At 39.8% G+C, this 16,415-nt stretch overlaps 1 protein-coding gene across 2 annotated transcripts in view; it reads left to right on the top strand.

Annotated features, from left to right (window-relative positions):
- The window catches only part of Itga8 (integrin subunit alpha 8), a 181,221-nt gene that overhangs the window by 123,725 nt on the left and 41,081 nt on the right, over nt 1-16,415 (top strand). For both annotated transcript variants that reach the window (XM_027405229.2, XM_035441486.1), the window contains 3 exons: nt 183-263; nt 9,906-10,011; nt 14,520-14,678. In XM_027405229.2, the coding sequence (XP_027261030.1) occupies nt 183-263; nt 9,906-10,011; nt 14,520-14,678 (346 nt within the window). The remainder of the gene's footprint in view (nt 1-182; nt 264-9,905; nt 10,012-14,519; nt 14,679-16,415) is intronic.

The following is a 16,415-nucleotide window of genomic DNA, read 5'->3' on the forward strand; positions in this document are numbered from 1 at the left end:
GGTTTCTGTGAATCCCAAAAGCTCTTAGCATCTCTCTGGACAAATGGTTATGATTTTGTTGAATAAATACCATGGTTTTTCCAAGTGATGAAATTGGAAATGTGGTTTGCTATTGTGATGTACAGAATGTTTCTCATGATTGTGAGAATGGATACTGAAATTGTGTCATTGCTGTGTTTTAGCTCCAACAAGGACAATCCAGACAGCAATTTTGTGAGTCTGCATATCAACATCACTGCTGTCGCTCAAGTAGAAATAAGAGGGTAAGTGGTTAATCATTAAGTTTAGCTTTTCATATAAAGACTTAAAGAAGAAGTACTAGACAGAACTACATGCAAGATTCATGTTCAGTTCAGTGACTGGTTTTCATCCTTCCTACTCAGCATTAGCCCATCAGCAAGCAGAATAAACCTTGTAAAATAATTAAGTCTAAGAATATAGAAACAAGAAGTCACTTAATTACCCAGACCAAGACTAGAAGTACCACTAATGAGAAATTAAACTGATTGATGTATGATTGCCTGAAAGAAAATTGTCACTTTTACGATAATTATGTTAACATGGCAGCCATTTAACCTCTCCGCATCTCATCATGCATTTAATAAACTGTTAGCATAGACATGAGAGTCAATGGCTTTGCATTCTGTATCCTGTTCTTTCCATCCATCCTAGTCTTTGACTAAAGGAGCAATACGGGGAGAAAGGAGGAAGAAGGTCAAGGGAAGTCTTTGAATGACTCCCTTGTTTTGTGGAGAATGAAATTGGACTGTAGAAGTTCTTTTCTTATACATATGTGGGTCTTACTGTAATTCTGCTTTCTTCAGATCAAAAATGAAGCTAAAAGCCTCGACTGGTTTTTTTGTTTGTTTGTTTTTTTGTTTTTGTTTTTTCGAGACAGGGTTTCTCTGTGTAGCTTTGGAGCCTGTCCTGGCACTCGCTCTGGAGACCAGGCTGGCCTCGAACTCATAGCGATCCACCTGCCTCCGCCTCCCAAGCGCTGGGATTAAAGGCGTGCACCACCAACGCCCGGGTCAACCGGTATTTTAAACCAAACTATCCTTTGGCTCCAGGATCCTGCTTGCCTTCCTTTCCCACAAGTCTTAACTGATGCTCACTATTCCAGAACAACAACTGTGGATCTCCGCCGAGCCAGTTGTTTGCTGATCCCCTCAATGTACAAGGCAGGGGGTTATGGCCACACATATCTAGAAAACACTGAAAGCTAAAATATAAATACAGTCAATCTGTCTCCAGAGCTCACTCCTAGAAATGGTGACAGTAACCCTCCTGTGAGAAAGTCTTTTGAAGCTTATTCTATGACCTTATTAATACATGCTACTGTGAATTTTTTTTTTTTGATTCACAAAAATTCTTGTGAAATTTGCCCATCTTTAGTACCTACGCTTGTAATTCATCAGCTAATTGATACAAGAGTGTTATGGTGTAATATTCTACCATAACCCATTCATTCTATGAATGTTTGGAGCTTCCCACACCCCTAATTTTTAGAACTTTGCATGTACATCTTCTGGTACAATGTGAAAGAATTTTAATAGGAAATATTTTTAAAATGGGATTCAAGGTCAGATAAGCGTGCTACTCACTTTAGTGACTGATTCCAAATTACTTTAAAGTTATTTTTACCAAATCCCATTCCCAGAAGAACTGGGTGAGAGTTTCCAGTGTACTATATAATCAACTAGCTCTCAGGGTGGTCCATCTTAAATTCTAAGCCTGCTGGTTGGGTGAGAAGTACTGTGTGACTGAAGACCTAACTTATAGTTCCCTAATTCTTAAGTGAAACTGAGATACCTTTTACATTCTGTAATTTTATTCTTCCTATCAAGGGAAATTCGTGTAGATATTTCTATTAAAATAACTGGGTTTTTTTCTTGCAAACATAGAGTTTTTTTCTCTGAAAAATATTTATTTTAGAGAAAACAACTGATTCCTGAAAAAAAAAAAAAAAGAACTAGTAGCATGTACCTTATTTACTTTCAGGGTTGCCAGAACATAGAGATTTTTAAACATTTATCTTATAGGAGGTACTGTGGAGCTCCGATTAGAATTGGTGAGGGTCAGTTCTCTCCTAGAATGTGGGATCGAATGCAGGTCATTAGGCACTTTCAACCACTAGCTGCCCCACAGGAATTCATTGTGAACGCAGACATTAGGCTGCCAGTCAGTCATCTTGTATAGATCTTTTCATAGCTTACTGGGTTTCCAGTATAAGTTTGAAATATAAATTGCATGTTGTAAAATTCACACTTTGGAGAGCCCAGTTTGTTTGTAGGATATCGTGAGACCATGGAAAATGATTCCTTTGGGCTCCTTTCTCAATAGCCCTTCTCCCACTCCCATACCCTGGCACCTTGATCTGTCTTCTGTCACTTTGTTTGCTTTTCCCTAAATGTAACAGAGTGAACCAATTCAGAATGAGTTTGCCTTCTAATTGGCATAAAGAATTTGAAAAAATAGCCACATTGGAACATTTGTTTTCACAAATGGAGCTACTGAGTTATACTGTAATTGCATTTCCATACAAGCTTGCCCAATTGCTTTGTGGAAGAGCTGAAGGGCTGAGCCAGGCCCTTTGTGCACTCCTATTAGCAATGCAAGAGTGTTCCATGTTTCCCATCCCTGCTAACATGTGAGATATACAACACACACACACACACACACACACACACACACACACACACACACACATACACACACACACCTACTATAATAAATGTGGTTTTTAGAGTCCATTTGCTTAATGACTAGTCATACTGCATATAACTAGTTGTTTGTCACTAGTCTCTCCTTTTTTTCATGAAGTATCTACTTTAATCTTTCATCCATTCATTATGGAATTCTTTGTCTTGTTGCTGAGTTGTAGAAACCCTTACATGTCCTAAGTAGAAAATCACTTGACATGCATCTGGGCTTGAAATAATTTCTCCCTGTGTGAGTTACGTGGCTCTATGTTTTCTTAGTAATGTTGTTTAAAGAATGAAAATCTATATACAAACAGATTTTTGTTATGGTTTGTGTGCTTTGTGTCCTCTCTGGGTAATGGTTGTCTCTCTGAAATCACAGCAAGCTTTATCTTTTTTTTCTTTCTCTATTGTTAAGTTTATATTTAGGTTTATAATTTTCTTTGTGGCTGGTGTGAAGTAAGGCCCAAGGTGCATTTCACTCATGAATATCTGTTTCTCCTTGACCTGTTTGTTGAAAAGCTCATCATTTCGCCCCTTTCGTTACTGTGGCACTTTTTAAACAAACCATTTGCTCAAATGGAAGGGGTCTAGTCCTAGGTGTTTTACTCCACCATATAACAGGCATAGTAAGTTTTGAAAGGGAAGAACATATCCTCATCTTTTGGCAAGCATGTAAGTCGCTGTGACATTTTGTTGATTTTCTAGAATTTTTTATTGCATATTTATGTTGCCTGTGAACAAAAATAGCTTTCCCTCTTACTTTCCAAACGGTATATGCATAAATTTAGCCAACTACCATGTGAAGGATCCCCCAAAATAACAGCACCCTAGTTCTTTTTTATTGTAAACTTGCCACAACCCTGTCTCCTGGGGAGAGGAACCATCTACAGAAGAATAGCCACAATCAGATTGGCTTGTGGCCGCATCTGTAAGTGGCTGATTGATGACTGATGTGGGAGGGCCCAGCCTCCCTAGACCCTGTAGATGTCAACGCCATCCTAGTTGTTGGGCTTGGGCTGTATAAGAAATCTAGCTGGGCAGTGCCCTGTGAGCTAGCCAGTTACAGTGCTTCTCCATGGTTTCGGCTTCAGTTTCTCCCTGAGTTCCTGCCCTGACTTCCCTAAGTGATAGACTATTACCTAAAACTGTAGGCTGAATTAGGCCCCTTCCTTTCCAAAGTTGTTTGTAGTCACAGTGTTTTATCACAGCAATGGGAGGCAAATGAGAGCAAGCCCCATTATTTCCAACACCAGCTGCTTACAGATCCCATCCAAAGCTATAAAGCTCACAGCAATAGGTTATGGCTGGGGAAAAAAATCAGATTATGGTCATCAAAGGAAGAAGGTCAAGGAAGGAACTGGACAAGTGCCAAAGATTGGCTTCTCTTTGTCCTTGTCTGGAGAGTATGACCTATTACTTCCCAGGACTGATGTGAAACAACATTCAGAGAGCACCACATGCCATGCCCTGAGCCTCAGGGGCAAAGTTTTGTTAGTCCTTTGTAAAGAGACATTTTTGATTAACTTCCTGCCCAACCAAGTGATTTCTGTCTCCAAGTGGACTAATACAATATGGGTAAATCTCCCATGTAAATTACACTGTTGCTCTTTCTGGTTTGGACAACCTCACAGTAAGTCTTCTTGTTGGCATATCCAGTGTGTCACAACGCCTCAGACATACCTTGTCATCTCTGGCAGCCATATGATATCTTAGAAATTATCCTGCAGAAGGTGAGGGCAGACCTCTTCTTAGACTTGTTGAGTGCCCTTCTTTTGTTTTTCTTCTCTTATAGCAAAGACTAGGCTTGCTAGTTCACAACTGAATAGATGTGGTACAAGGGGACATCCTTGCTTTATTCTCACTCTTACAGTCACTCAATCTTTCATGTTTAGCCTGATATTGACTTTACAGTTTTCACAGATACCCCTTACCATGTTCTGGCTGTTCCCTTTTAAATTTTATCTTGTTTTGTTTTTGCTTGAGAACTGCTAGGATGAATACATATTCAGTCTGTCAAGGGTTGTTCCTGTAACTATGAAGATGATTAAATGGTACTGTCTCCCTCTCCATGGGTCCATGAAAACTGTGAACTGCTTGATTTTTTGTTTCAAAAGTTTAAACTACATTTGCTTTCTGGAGAAGATACTCGAGGCTTGAGCTTGCAAGTATTGTGTTGTTGACTTTTACATTTATGCTCATGAGAAGTATTGATCTATAGTTTTCTTAAATACCATTTTCCTTTTGAGTGTCAAGGGATACTAGATTTATTGAATGTATTGGAAGCATTCCTACATTCAAGTGTTCCTAACTATGGAGCATCTCTCTAGCCTCAGCCTCAGCACCAGCACACACCTTTATCATGCCTATGGCATTTATCCTGACTCTTCTACCTCTACAACCCAATGACTCAGAAGGCAGACTGTGCCTTCTGGGATGTGTGCCTGAGTGTTATCCTCTCCCAGGCCCTGTTTCCTCTTGCCTCTCTCCTGCTGAGAGCCTATTCTCCAGTTTGGGCTTCTTGTTCTTGGCTCCCACTGGTAATCCTTGACTCCCCCAGGGCAGGAGATCTGATTTCAGGGCTGGAGGTGGGGCTGGATAGCTCTCCTGCCCCCCTCTTGAATCAGACCTATTTATACACAGCCTCTTACTTCTTGCTACTGTGCCTCTTACTGCCAGGGCCATTGTCTTCCATCACTGCCTTGTTCTGGGGATCAAAGGGGAGGGTGGCTGCTCTACCAGAAAACCTGGACACACATTTATTTCTGCTTCTTTTCCTTTTTGTCTTTTGTGCTTTTCTGTATTGTTTTTCTCTAGTGGGTTTGATCTCCCTCTCTCCTTGCCGCCCCCCCCACCCACACACACACTTCTATCAGAAATTCTATCTTTGGAGTGTTTTCTTTTTCCTTGTAAAAATATTAGCACTATATAGTTTTCTTAATCAAGGGCCATGGAGATGGCTCAGTTTGCAGTGCAAGCATGACCACATAAGATCCAACCCCTAGCACCCACTCTAAGAAGCCTAGTATGGCATGCATCGCTGCAATCTAACACTACAGAGGGAGGAAGAGGCTCACTGGGATTTGTTAGCCAGTTAGTCTTTTCCAATCAGTGAGTTCCAGTTTCAGTCAGAAACCCATATCAAAAACTACTCTGGAGAGTGACAGACAAAGGCACCTGCTATTATCACTGGGATCCACATACATATATATATACGTCCAGGAACACATACACAAGTATACACCAGTCATTCACATACTTGAACAAACATACATACATACTCATATACACATGCACACACACACACACACACACACACACACACACACACACACACACTCATGCACACACAGCTTGAGAAAAAAAGAATGTCTTTAATAACATTCTAAACTGCTGATGTTGGGTTTCTTTAGACCTCAGTTCTAAATATTTTCTTATTAGCTTTTTGATTTCTCTGTTTCATCAGACTCAAGAGCAGTGACTAACTTGAAGTACCGTGATATGAAGTTACAAGTTAGGATTGTTTTATTTTTGTTGAGTTTTAATTTCATTTGCTTGTCTCTTTCTCAAAAAGCCACTGTTTTAGAAGCTCAAAGAAGAAAATAAAAAATAAATTAGATAATAAAAAGAAGCATTAATTTTTACTGTCTTCATGAGCCCTGTCTCATCCCTTATGCTTATCTTAGAGTTTTGTTATTGTTTTTTATTTGCATTGGGTAGGGTGTGTTTGTTTTTGTTTTTCTCAGTGCTAGGATTGAACCTAGGGCTCTGGGTATGCTAAGTAACACTGTCATACAGATACTTCCTCAAGCTTCTTTCTACTTTTTCTTTTGAGGCAGAATTCACTAAGCTTCCAAGGTGGGCCTTGAACTCACGCACTCTGTAACCATTTGCCTCACTCTCTTGAGTAGCTAAAATTATCGGCCTGTGAGTACCTGGGATTACAAATCTGTGCCACCAACACCCTGTAGTTTATTTTAGTTTTGCTAACCAAAAATTGTAGAAACCAAGGTAGTGCATGCTTTAATCACATCATTTGGGAGGCAAAGTCAGATCTCTGAGTTTGAGGCCAGCCTTATCTATAGATCGAGTTCCAGGACAGCCAGAGCTATACAGAAAAACCCTATCTCATAAAACCAATAATAATAATAATAATAATAATAATAATAACAATGCCATATATATATGAGCTGTCTTTTAATTCTAAATTTAATTTTTTGTAAATAAATTTAAATGGGGAAAAATTTTTCATATTCAATAATGTATAGGTAATTCCAAGTCACTTGAAGGGCTGTACGTGCCTTCATTCTCATACATTCATCTTTTGGAATTAATGTTTTCACGTGTATTACTGCCATCAGGTACAGTGAAAAGGGGAATTCCTATTCATTGTTGGCAGCAATCCAAACAACTAATTAAAACCGGACTTCTCATGTGCATTCAGTTGTTTTAATTGCTACATTAATGTCCAGTGGTTGACCACAGTTTATTCTCTGACAGTGTAGAAGTTCTTTTTGGCCATATCACATAGCAAAACTCTGTCCTCTGATTATGCTTTTAAACATTGGTTCCAATGTTTAATTCTTCAAGGAACAAATAGTTGCTATGTTGAAGATCTTCCATGTTAGCCTTTAGGAAAATCTAATTTTCTTTTGGTCAATGGTGTTTATTCTGAACTACTTTATCGTGCACTATGTTAAGCCCATTTTTATTTGTTGTTTTTATGGCTTAAAATAATCTTAAGTAGAGTATTTCTAGTGGATAAGAGTACTTAGAACTGTTCCTTTTGACTCAGTAATACATGGCATCAACATTATTTGAGCCAGTTGGCATATAATTCATTAGGAGAAAGGATTGATTTTGTTTTTTTGGTTTTTTTTTTTTTTTTTTTTTGGTTTTTGAGACAGGGTTTCTCTGTGGCTTTGGAGCCTGTGCTGGAACTAGCTCTTGTAGACCAGGCTGGTCTCGAACTCACAGAGATCCACCTGCCTCTGCCTCCCGAGTGCTGGGATTAAAGGCGTGCGCCACCAATGCCCGGCTTAAAAAGGTTCTGTTTTTTTCTTTTTTTCTTTTTTTTTTTTTTTTTGGAGAAAGGATTGATTTAACACAGAGAGATATGCATTAAATAAACTTAGCCTCCAATGGCAACACTATATATATTAGGTTCATGAGGAATTACCAAAATACACAATCTTTTAAGAATAATCCAGTGGAACAGGCTGTATCAAGAGAGGAAGAAGGGCCCACAATATGGTGCAGCAAGTAATGTACTTACTGCCAAGGCTAACCCAATTATTATCTCCAAATTCAACACCAAAATGGTAAAGGGAAAGTACTGACTCATAAAGATGTCTTCTGATCTTCACGGGTATACCATACCATCACACACACACACACACACACACACACACACACACACACACACACACACACAAATAAATTAATAATAAAAAGAAAAATTTAAGAGAAAACCCATGAATAACCAAAGCCTATCTATATAGGATACTGTCTATAACATGTAAGGTCAACATTGTTCAAGGCAATAAATGATGCTCTTTGCTATTTGGAATTAATAGAAATTGAAGACAAGTCCCACTATTTTCTTAAAAAGATTACACATCACATAACCAAATCCTTGGTTTTTTAAGTCCCTGACAGCAAACAAACTTCAACTTATCAAAGCTATTTTTTATTCCAGAAAAATTATTCCCAGAAAATGAAAACTTAAGTTTACACAGAAACTTCTATATAAATGTTTATTGAAATGTATTTGTAATAGCCCCAGACTGTAAACAACACAAATGGTTTCTAGTGAGTCAATGGTAAACAAACCACACCATGGAATATTATTAAACAATAAAGAGGAATGAACCCTTAATAGATAAATAGATCTAGAAGAGAAAAAAAATGTTTGAGTTGCTAAAGGATGAAGTAATTACTGAATATTCCTAAAGCAGAGTTTGAGATATATGTAGGGATTTGTTCTGTTGAAATTAATTTTACCTAAAAATTGTGGGATTCTTTCAAAGATGCCTTTTCCCAATAAGATTCTAGAAAGCAGTGTCTTTTACCCTCCTACTTTGGGGGCTTCGGAGTGGCTCAAGGTAAAGTACATGAATAAGGAACTGAATTTGGATCCTCAGAATTCATGGAAAGGGCTGTGTGTGTTTGTGTGTGTGTGTGTGTGCAAACTCCTGAAAGCCCAACACAGAACTGCAGGGAGGGGTAGATTCCAGGGGCTTGCTGCTGAGCCAGCCCAGCATAGCCAAAACAGTGAATGCAAGGTTCAGTGAGCTGTCCTGTTTCAAATATAAGGTGGAGAAGCAATTGAGGAGGACATCTCAGCATCAAGCTCTGGCCTCTGCTTCCTCCAGGAGAGGGGAGTACATATGAACACATGCACATACATGCACACACCACACCCACACAGGTACACATGATGCCACAAACTAAATTTCACTCATCAAGTTTGTCTATGTGTCAACTTAATTTCGTACTTAGATGATGGCAACACTTAGCTCTACCTCTCTTGTCCCAGGAGCTGTCTGTAAGACCACTCTAGGCATTGTCATACTTGATCATATCTGCCCCTGGCTCTACTCCCTGCAGGAACCAGAAGCAAAGGAATCCACACAGAAGGAACATATACAGAGTGGCCACTGTTCTGTGCAGACATCTTTAACCAGAAACTATATTTCTTCCCAACTATATATTGAATACATCTCACAGGAGCCTAAATATGTTTACACACACACACACACACACACACACACACACACACACACCCTCTTCCTTACTTTGAATTAAAGCAAGGATTATAACCCCCATGCCCAGAGACACATATACACACTGACAAAGAGTAAATAGCAGGCTTTATGAATGTACATATGTGTGTCCAGTTGTTCTTGTCCATCCAAACATGTTCTCTACTCTGCTCCCCAGTGTCTCAGATGTACAAGACTGCAAACAGTGGCTGTACTCTAGGCCAGTAAATAAGAACGTGCAGTGCTTCTGAGTCTCCACTATTCCTGCAGACATTTCACCAAGCCTTTCTACCAATGTCTTAGCATGTGTCAGATACATCCTCAGATAACTGGAGAGTGCTTTGCTTCCTTTGTAACCAGTGTACCTATATGTTGATGTACAAGGAAGGCATCCTTAGTATGCCCTCATCAGTAATCAACACAATATTCCATATTCCAGAGTGTCCCACCCTCCGCAGATTGTTCTGCCCATCCACAACTGGGAACCAGAAGAGGAGCCCCACAAAGAGGAGGAAGTTGGTCCTTTGGTGGAGCATATTTATGAGGTAGCTATTTCTTTTTATTAGTTTATTAATGTATTGCTGGGGGATCTGCATATATATATGTATATATACAAAAGATCTATGCACAGCATGTGTGTCTGGTGGGTGTGGGAGCTAGAATGTGGCAGCTGACCCTCTGTAACTGGAGTTATAGATGATTGTAAACTGCCTTGTGGGTGCTGGGGACTGAACTCAGGTCCACTAGGAGAGTAGCCAATGCTCTTAATTACTAAGCCACCTCTTCAGGCCAAGATAGTTATTTCTTATAGTAAAATTTTTAAGGTTTTATTCATGTACTCTTTACTAATAAGAACTTCATAGAACCTCAGGTCCCAGTCCAACGTCCAAACTTATAACTTGTGCTATGATGGCTATAATGGCTGCCAGTGGGCGTCCTGCTGAATAACTAACCATGGACATGGACACTCAGTCCTCAGTGGTGAGATCTATTGCCTGACAAGAAACATTTTATCTTACTAAGTGATCTTAAAAATCTTTTCATTTGTTCTCCACTTAATATTTGGATTGCCTATGCATAAAAAACCCACCTACCTCCTTTGATTGTATTTTTATTCTCACATTTTCAGTTACCCTTAAATTTGCCTATATAGCCCGGCATTGGTGGCACACGCCTTTAATCCCAGCACTCGGGAGGCAGAGGCAGACGGATCTCTGTGAGTTCAAGGCCAGCCTGGTCTCGAGAGCAAGTGCCAGGATAGGCTCCAAAGCTACACAGAGAAACCCTGTCTCGAAAAAAAAAAAATTGCCTATATATAAAGTAAATGTCCTTAATTATAAGCTACTATTAGAATACTCTATGAATTATTCATTATTATGCCACAATACAGATATAATTTATGGGCAAGAACATGATAGAATAATTTTACTTTGTTATTTGTGTAACTGCAATTGAAAATGAATAATTTATTCTGAGATCTGAATACTCCATGGATTAGTCAACTGTCTTCAGAGACAACAGCATCCCACAGAAAGAGCCCCATGTCCTTTTTCCACACGGGGCTCTTAAACTGTTAATAGTAGGATCATTTATGGACATGTTACCTAAAATTTTTAATTTAATGGAAAAACTCAGCATATGGCAGGGGCTTAATTTAAGACTTATTTGGGTTTTTCTTTTAAGTTAATCCCATCAGCCATGCAGTAATTCATTCAGGGGACCCAGTAAGGAAATTCAGAAAAATAAAGTTCCAGGAGACTTTCTGATTGCAATCCTGTCTCCATTCATTCTCTGTCAATTCATGTCGCTGAACCAATTGTTCTCAGTATGACTCTTTTTAATTGAAAATAGATTATAATACAATATATTCTGATTATGGTTTCCTCTCCTGCAATTCCTCCCAGAACCTCCCTTCTTCCCCACACTCAAATCCTACTTTTCTTTCTTCCTTCCTTCCTTCCTCCCTCCCTTTTTGTTTCTTCCTTCCTTCCTTTCTCATTAGGATACAAACAAACATTTAAACATAATAATAAAATAAAGTTTTGAGAAAATATAAAAACAAACAATCAGAACAAGTAAGAGCCAAAGAAAAAGTCCAAGAAACACGTACAGGCACCGAGACATATACATTTGTACACTTGTGCATGCAGAAAGCCCATAAAAACACAAAACCAGAAACCTATATATGCAAAGGGCCTGTAAGAAAAAAAGAAAAAGCCCAGACAAGGAAAGCATTATGATACCAAGAACCTCAAAATTCCATTGAGTTTGTTAGGTGTTGCCCATCTACTGCTGGACGTGGGGCCTGGCCTTAACAGTGGTTTGTATACCCAGTAAGACTCCATTGGAGGAAACTCATTTTTCATTTGCAAGTGATTATCAATTGGAGGTAGCTTCAAGATTATGGATGGGAGTTGTGTCCACTTCCTCTCTCAGTGCTGCGAGGGATCCCACCTGGCAAAGACCCATGTAGGGGACTGTACATGCTGCCACAGTGTCTGTGACTTCCTATGTGTGTCAATCCTGTTGTGTTTGGAAGCCCTTGTTTCCTTGGTGTCCTCCACCACATCTGGCTCTTATAATCTTTTTACCTCATCTTCTGCAGTGTCCTCTAATCCTGGGGGGGGGGGTGGTGTCAGAGGGAGCTAATGGAGAGAAACAACCCATTTAGGATTGAATGTTCCAAGGTCCCTCACTCTCTGCATATTGTCCTGGTGTGGGTCTCTGTATTTGTCACGGTCTACTGCAGGAGGAAGCTTCTCTGATGATGGATAAGTTAGACACTGATCTAAGGTTAGAGCATAATTTCATTAGGAGTCAATTTATTTCTGAGTGTGACTTTCATCTTGTGACAAGAATTATTAGCTACTTTTTCATTGCTGTAATAAAATTCACTACCAACAGTGACTTAAGGGAAGAGGGTTTGTTTTAGTTTATAGTTCCAGAGGAATACAGTTCATCATGGCAGGAAAGACACAACAGCAGGCAAGGAGGACATAGTAGCAGGAACTGGTGGCTAGCTGATCACATTGCATCTGCACTCAGGAGTCAGAAAGAAATGTGTGCTCAAGCCCATGTCCTTCACTTCTACAGCCCAGGGGAAATAGTCCCACCCACAATTAATTAAAAATGGGCCTAACAACATCAATGCAGGGCAAGATAATCGCCCATGGGCCAGCCCCTATCTCAGGTGATTCTAGCTTCCATCCAGCTGACAGTTAACACTACACAAGGGGCTATGAAGAGCTTCTCCAGGGTTAACAATGAAGACATTCCCAAACTTGAGCTCTTCGTCCATGGGGAAGAAGTGATAATGCCCGAGTAGTACCGGCACAAAAACTTCCTTCATCTTTATGTTCAGAAGCCTTGGCCTGAGCTCAGACTCTTCTGATAACAAAAAGACAGCCTGTCCCAGTGTAACTCAGGTCAAAAACTTCACAGGGAAAATAGCAAGCAGTCGAATTATTTACTAAACCATGTGAGCCAATTTCCTCTTAAGAATGGTAAAACTTCAAAGTTTGGGAAAACGTTCACATTCAATCATTTCTGTGCAGCCCTGCTTCTAGGATTAGCATAAACATCATAAAAGTTTAAAGTAGTCTCCAGGATGCCCACCAAATCACCAAATATTTCTTACATACTAATCTCAAGCTTCATAATATGCTATATCAGTGGATGCCATACTCCTTTAACAATGTGAATTAAGCAAGTCATCAAATAAGAAAAAAAAAAAAAAACCAGGTTGCTATATAGATTCTGGTGAAAATTGCCAGAACTGAGGGGCCACCAAGCTGTCTACTAATTTTGAAGAGAAGTTGTAAATGTATAATTCCTTCCAATGTGCCTAGCGTTTGGGTAGATGTGGTCTGTGTCCTCTGAGTAGAATTCACCTGTTTAAATTGGTCATCTTCATGGGATGTGACCTTCCTTTCTCTAGGATTGGCTAATGACAACACACCAGAATCTTAGCTTTGAAACACTCCCTGGCAGAGAGTTGTGGGGCACACAGACTGGCTTTGGTGCTTGATGGATGGCCATTTTCCCAGAGGGTGAAAGAGAGTGCATCACATATGGTTGCAATTGACAAGTCAGTAGTCAGGCAGGAGGAGGCAAATTCCAAATGTAAAGAAAGGATGGCTACACTTTGGAAGCCTATAATTAAAATTGCATTTCTAGTGCTACTGTTAGATTTACATAAATTCAAGGTAAGCATAGCAGTGATTGCACACAGTGAGCCCAGATGGGGCCTTTTAAATCTGAAAACAACAGAATGTACTACAAAGTTCAATTGTTTTAAAGCCTGCTCCAAGAAGAAAATACCACACCTGACCTCATGGGACAGATCATATATAGTCAAAACACAAGCATGTTCAAAAAACACTTATAATGGGCTGGGCAGTTGGCTCAGTGGGTAGAGCCCTTGCCAGGTGGGTGTGGCAACCTGCTTGTCATTCAAGTGTTTAGGAAGCAGAGACAGGAGATCCCTGGAGCAAGCTGAATAGCTAGGCCAGCCCCATAGCAGTTAGCTCTGAGCTCAAGTAAGAGACTATCTCAATACTTAAGGTGGAAAGCAATCCTTGAAGACAGCTGATTCCAACCTGAGGCCTCCACAGGCACATATGTACATAGGTGCTCGCACATGCACAAATATACTTAAAAAATTAGTAAAAAGTACCTAAAAGATTGCTTTCAAGCTATGCATAATAAGGTATGTCTGAAACATCAGTGAGTTTTGTGATTACAGTAGGGTCCTATCCCTGAGGTTTTACATTAGGTCTGTGCAGTATTGTGAAGTTCAAAATACTTCTGGTCCCAAGCATTTGTGATATGAATTGCTCCAGCTACACGGTCTTTAGGAAACCCATGCTTAGAGCTTTGCAAACAGAGTCTTCCCTCAATATCTTCACCCAGTAATTTCAGAGTTCCCCTTCATGGGAGGATTTTATGTTCTATTTCCTACTGCCATAGTCAAAGACAATAACATGCGCTTTTCAAAACAGATACATGATAGACAGAGCTGGACTACATTTCCTAATGTGTCACCTTCTTGCAGCTGCACAATATTGGACCCAGCACCATCAGTGACACCATTCTTGAAGTGGGCTGGCCATTCTCTGCAAGGGATGAGTTTCTCCTCTATATTTTTCATCTTCAAACTCTGGGACCTCTACGATGTCAAACAAATCCTGAGATCAATCCACAGGATATAAAGGTAGGAGTGTGGTCTAACCAGTGGCTCAATTTAAGTTGCTTCAGTGATTATTTAGCAGAACTTTCTTGATTTTAAAGGGCATAACCTAGGATAAAATCTCAGCCTGAGCAAGTGTTGAATATTTATAGCTCAATTATTGAGCCTTTTTCGTTGATCACCTTTTATAGACTGATCAATAGCACAACCAAACAATAATAATAATAATAATAATAATAATAATAATTAGGTATGTTACATTTGGGAGAGTTGTTGTAAATTACCATTTTCAAAAGTCCTTTTGGTATATTGTCCAAAGACATGAAGATCTTTGCCAAAATGGGCTCTTGCAGCTGTTGTCAATAGCAAGTGGTAAAATGTGAGAATTTGCCAAAGGCTGTCTCAATGCCCGAGAACCCCTACATTGGAATGTTCAGGGCTCCCATGGTAGCAAAAGTTTGTAGAGAAGCCAAAGCAGTGCAGACTTTAAATGCTTCTGGGGGTCTAGGGAAAAGTATTGCCAGTGCAAGGTGTGGGGAGTCTATGGCACTACAGGGTCAGGGAGGGACCTTGGGTCTATTAGAAAAAGAAGTCAGGGTGGGGCCTGAGGAGTCTATTAGAAGCAGGGTCAGAAAGGGTTCTTGGAGGTATATTAGAAGTCAGGGTCCAAGTAAAGCCTAGGGGTCTAGAGAAAGAATGAGAGGCCTGACTTAAAGGTGTCTAATGAGGCTGGGTCAGAGCAGAACCTGGGGATTGATTCAAATGGAAGTTCCGGAAGGAGCCTGGGAGTCAATTAAGAGAAGCTTCTGGGATGGACCTTAAATTTTCCCTCTCTACCTGATTCTACCTTCTGTCCAAGCAGATGTTCTGCTGGCCACTTCTTCATGACCAAAGAGCCCAAATGTCCCAAATGTCCCATCCAGATTAAGGTCAAAATTTGGCTTGGGTTCCTTCTGGGAAGTAAAGAGATGAAGTAACATAAGTCCTTGAAAATGTCACATTTGCATGAAAACAAAAACAAAACTTTGTGAATCAGATGTTGTCCTCAGAAGACAACCTCTCTTAAGAACACTCTCCTAGTGGCTACAAGGACCCAGTGTCTCTAGTACAAGGACAGACTTCTAGAACCACAGACTTCCAGGACCCAACCACAGACCCAGGGTCACTGTCACTCTGAATAGCTTCCTTTTCCACCCCCAAATGTTCTGTATGTAGAGGCAAGAGGACTAACAGCAGGTTCAACAGAAAAGGCATAAGGGGTGATAAACCAACCTCTTTTTGGAGCAATAATAAATAAAGCCATTGTGTGACATGAAATTATTTTAAATAGCTCCTGGAATTCTTGTCTCATTTCCTGTTTCTTTCCCCTTCATCGAAATAATTTTTGTCTACAGGGACAACACCTTATTAAAGAACAATGTCTTCAAATGTTAGCATATACTTTTAAGTAACTCAGATCTTCACACACTGTGCCCTGTATTTAACATATCTCACATAGTCTTGAGCCATATGCTGCAGCAGAAGGCTCCTAACTCTCTCAGAGTGCAATGTTTGGCTTATGTCTGACAGTGTTTACATATGTTTGTATATATTATGTAACTTGTTTAAAGTGCCACTATACTGGCTGTAAGGTCCCCCCCACCCCACCCCGTGGCAATTTAACAATCGTTTTCAGTGACAGGGACAGTACTAACAGATAACTTGCATTAAATGTTGACAGATTCATGAAAACTGAGTGGTAGTATATACTAAGCACCTGGC

Source organism: Cricetulus griseus, chromosome 3, assembly GCF_003668045.3.
Source record: "Cricetulus griseus strain 17A/GY chromosome 3, alternate assembly CriGri-PICRH-1.0, whole genome shotgun sequence".
NCBI classification, from domain to species: domain Eukaryota; kingdom Metazoa; phylum Chordata; class Mammalia; order Rodentia; family Cricetidae; genus Cricetulus; species Cricetulus griseus.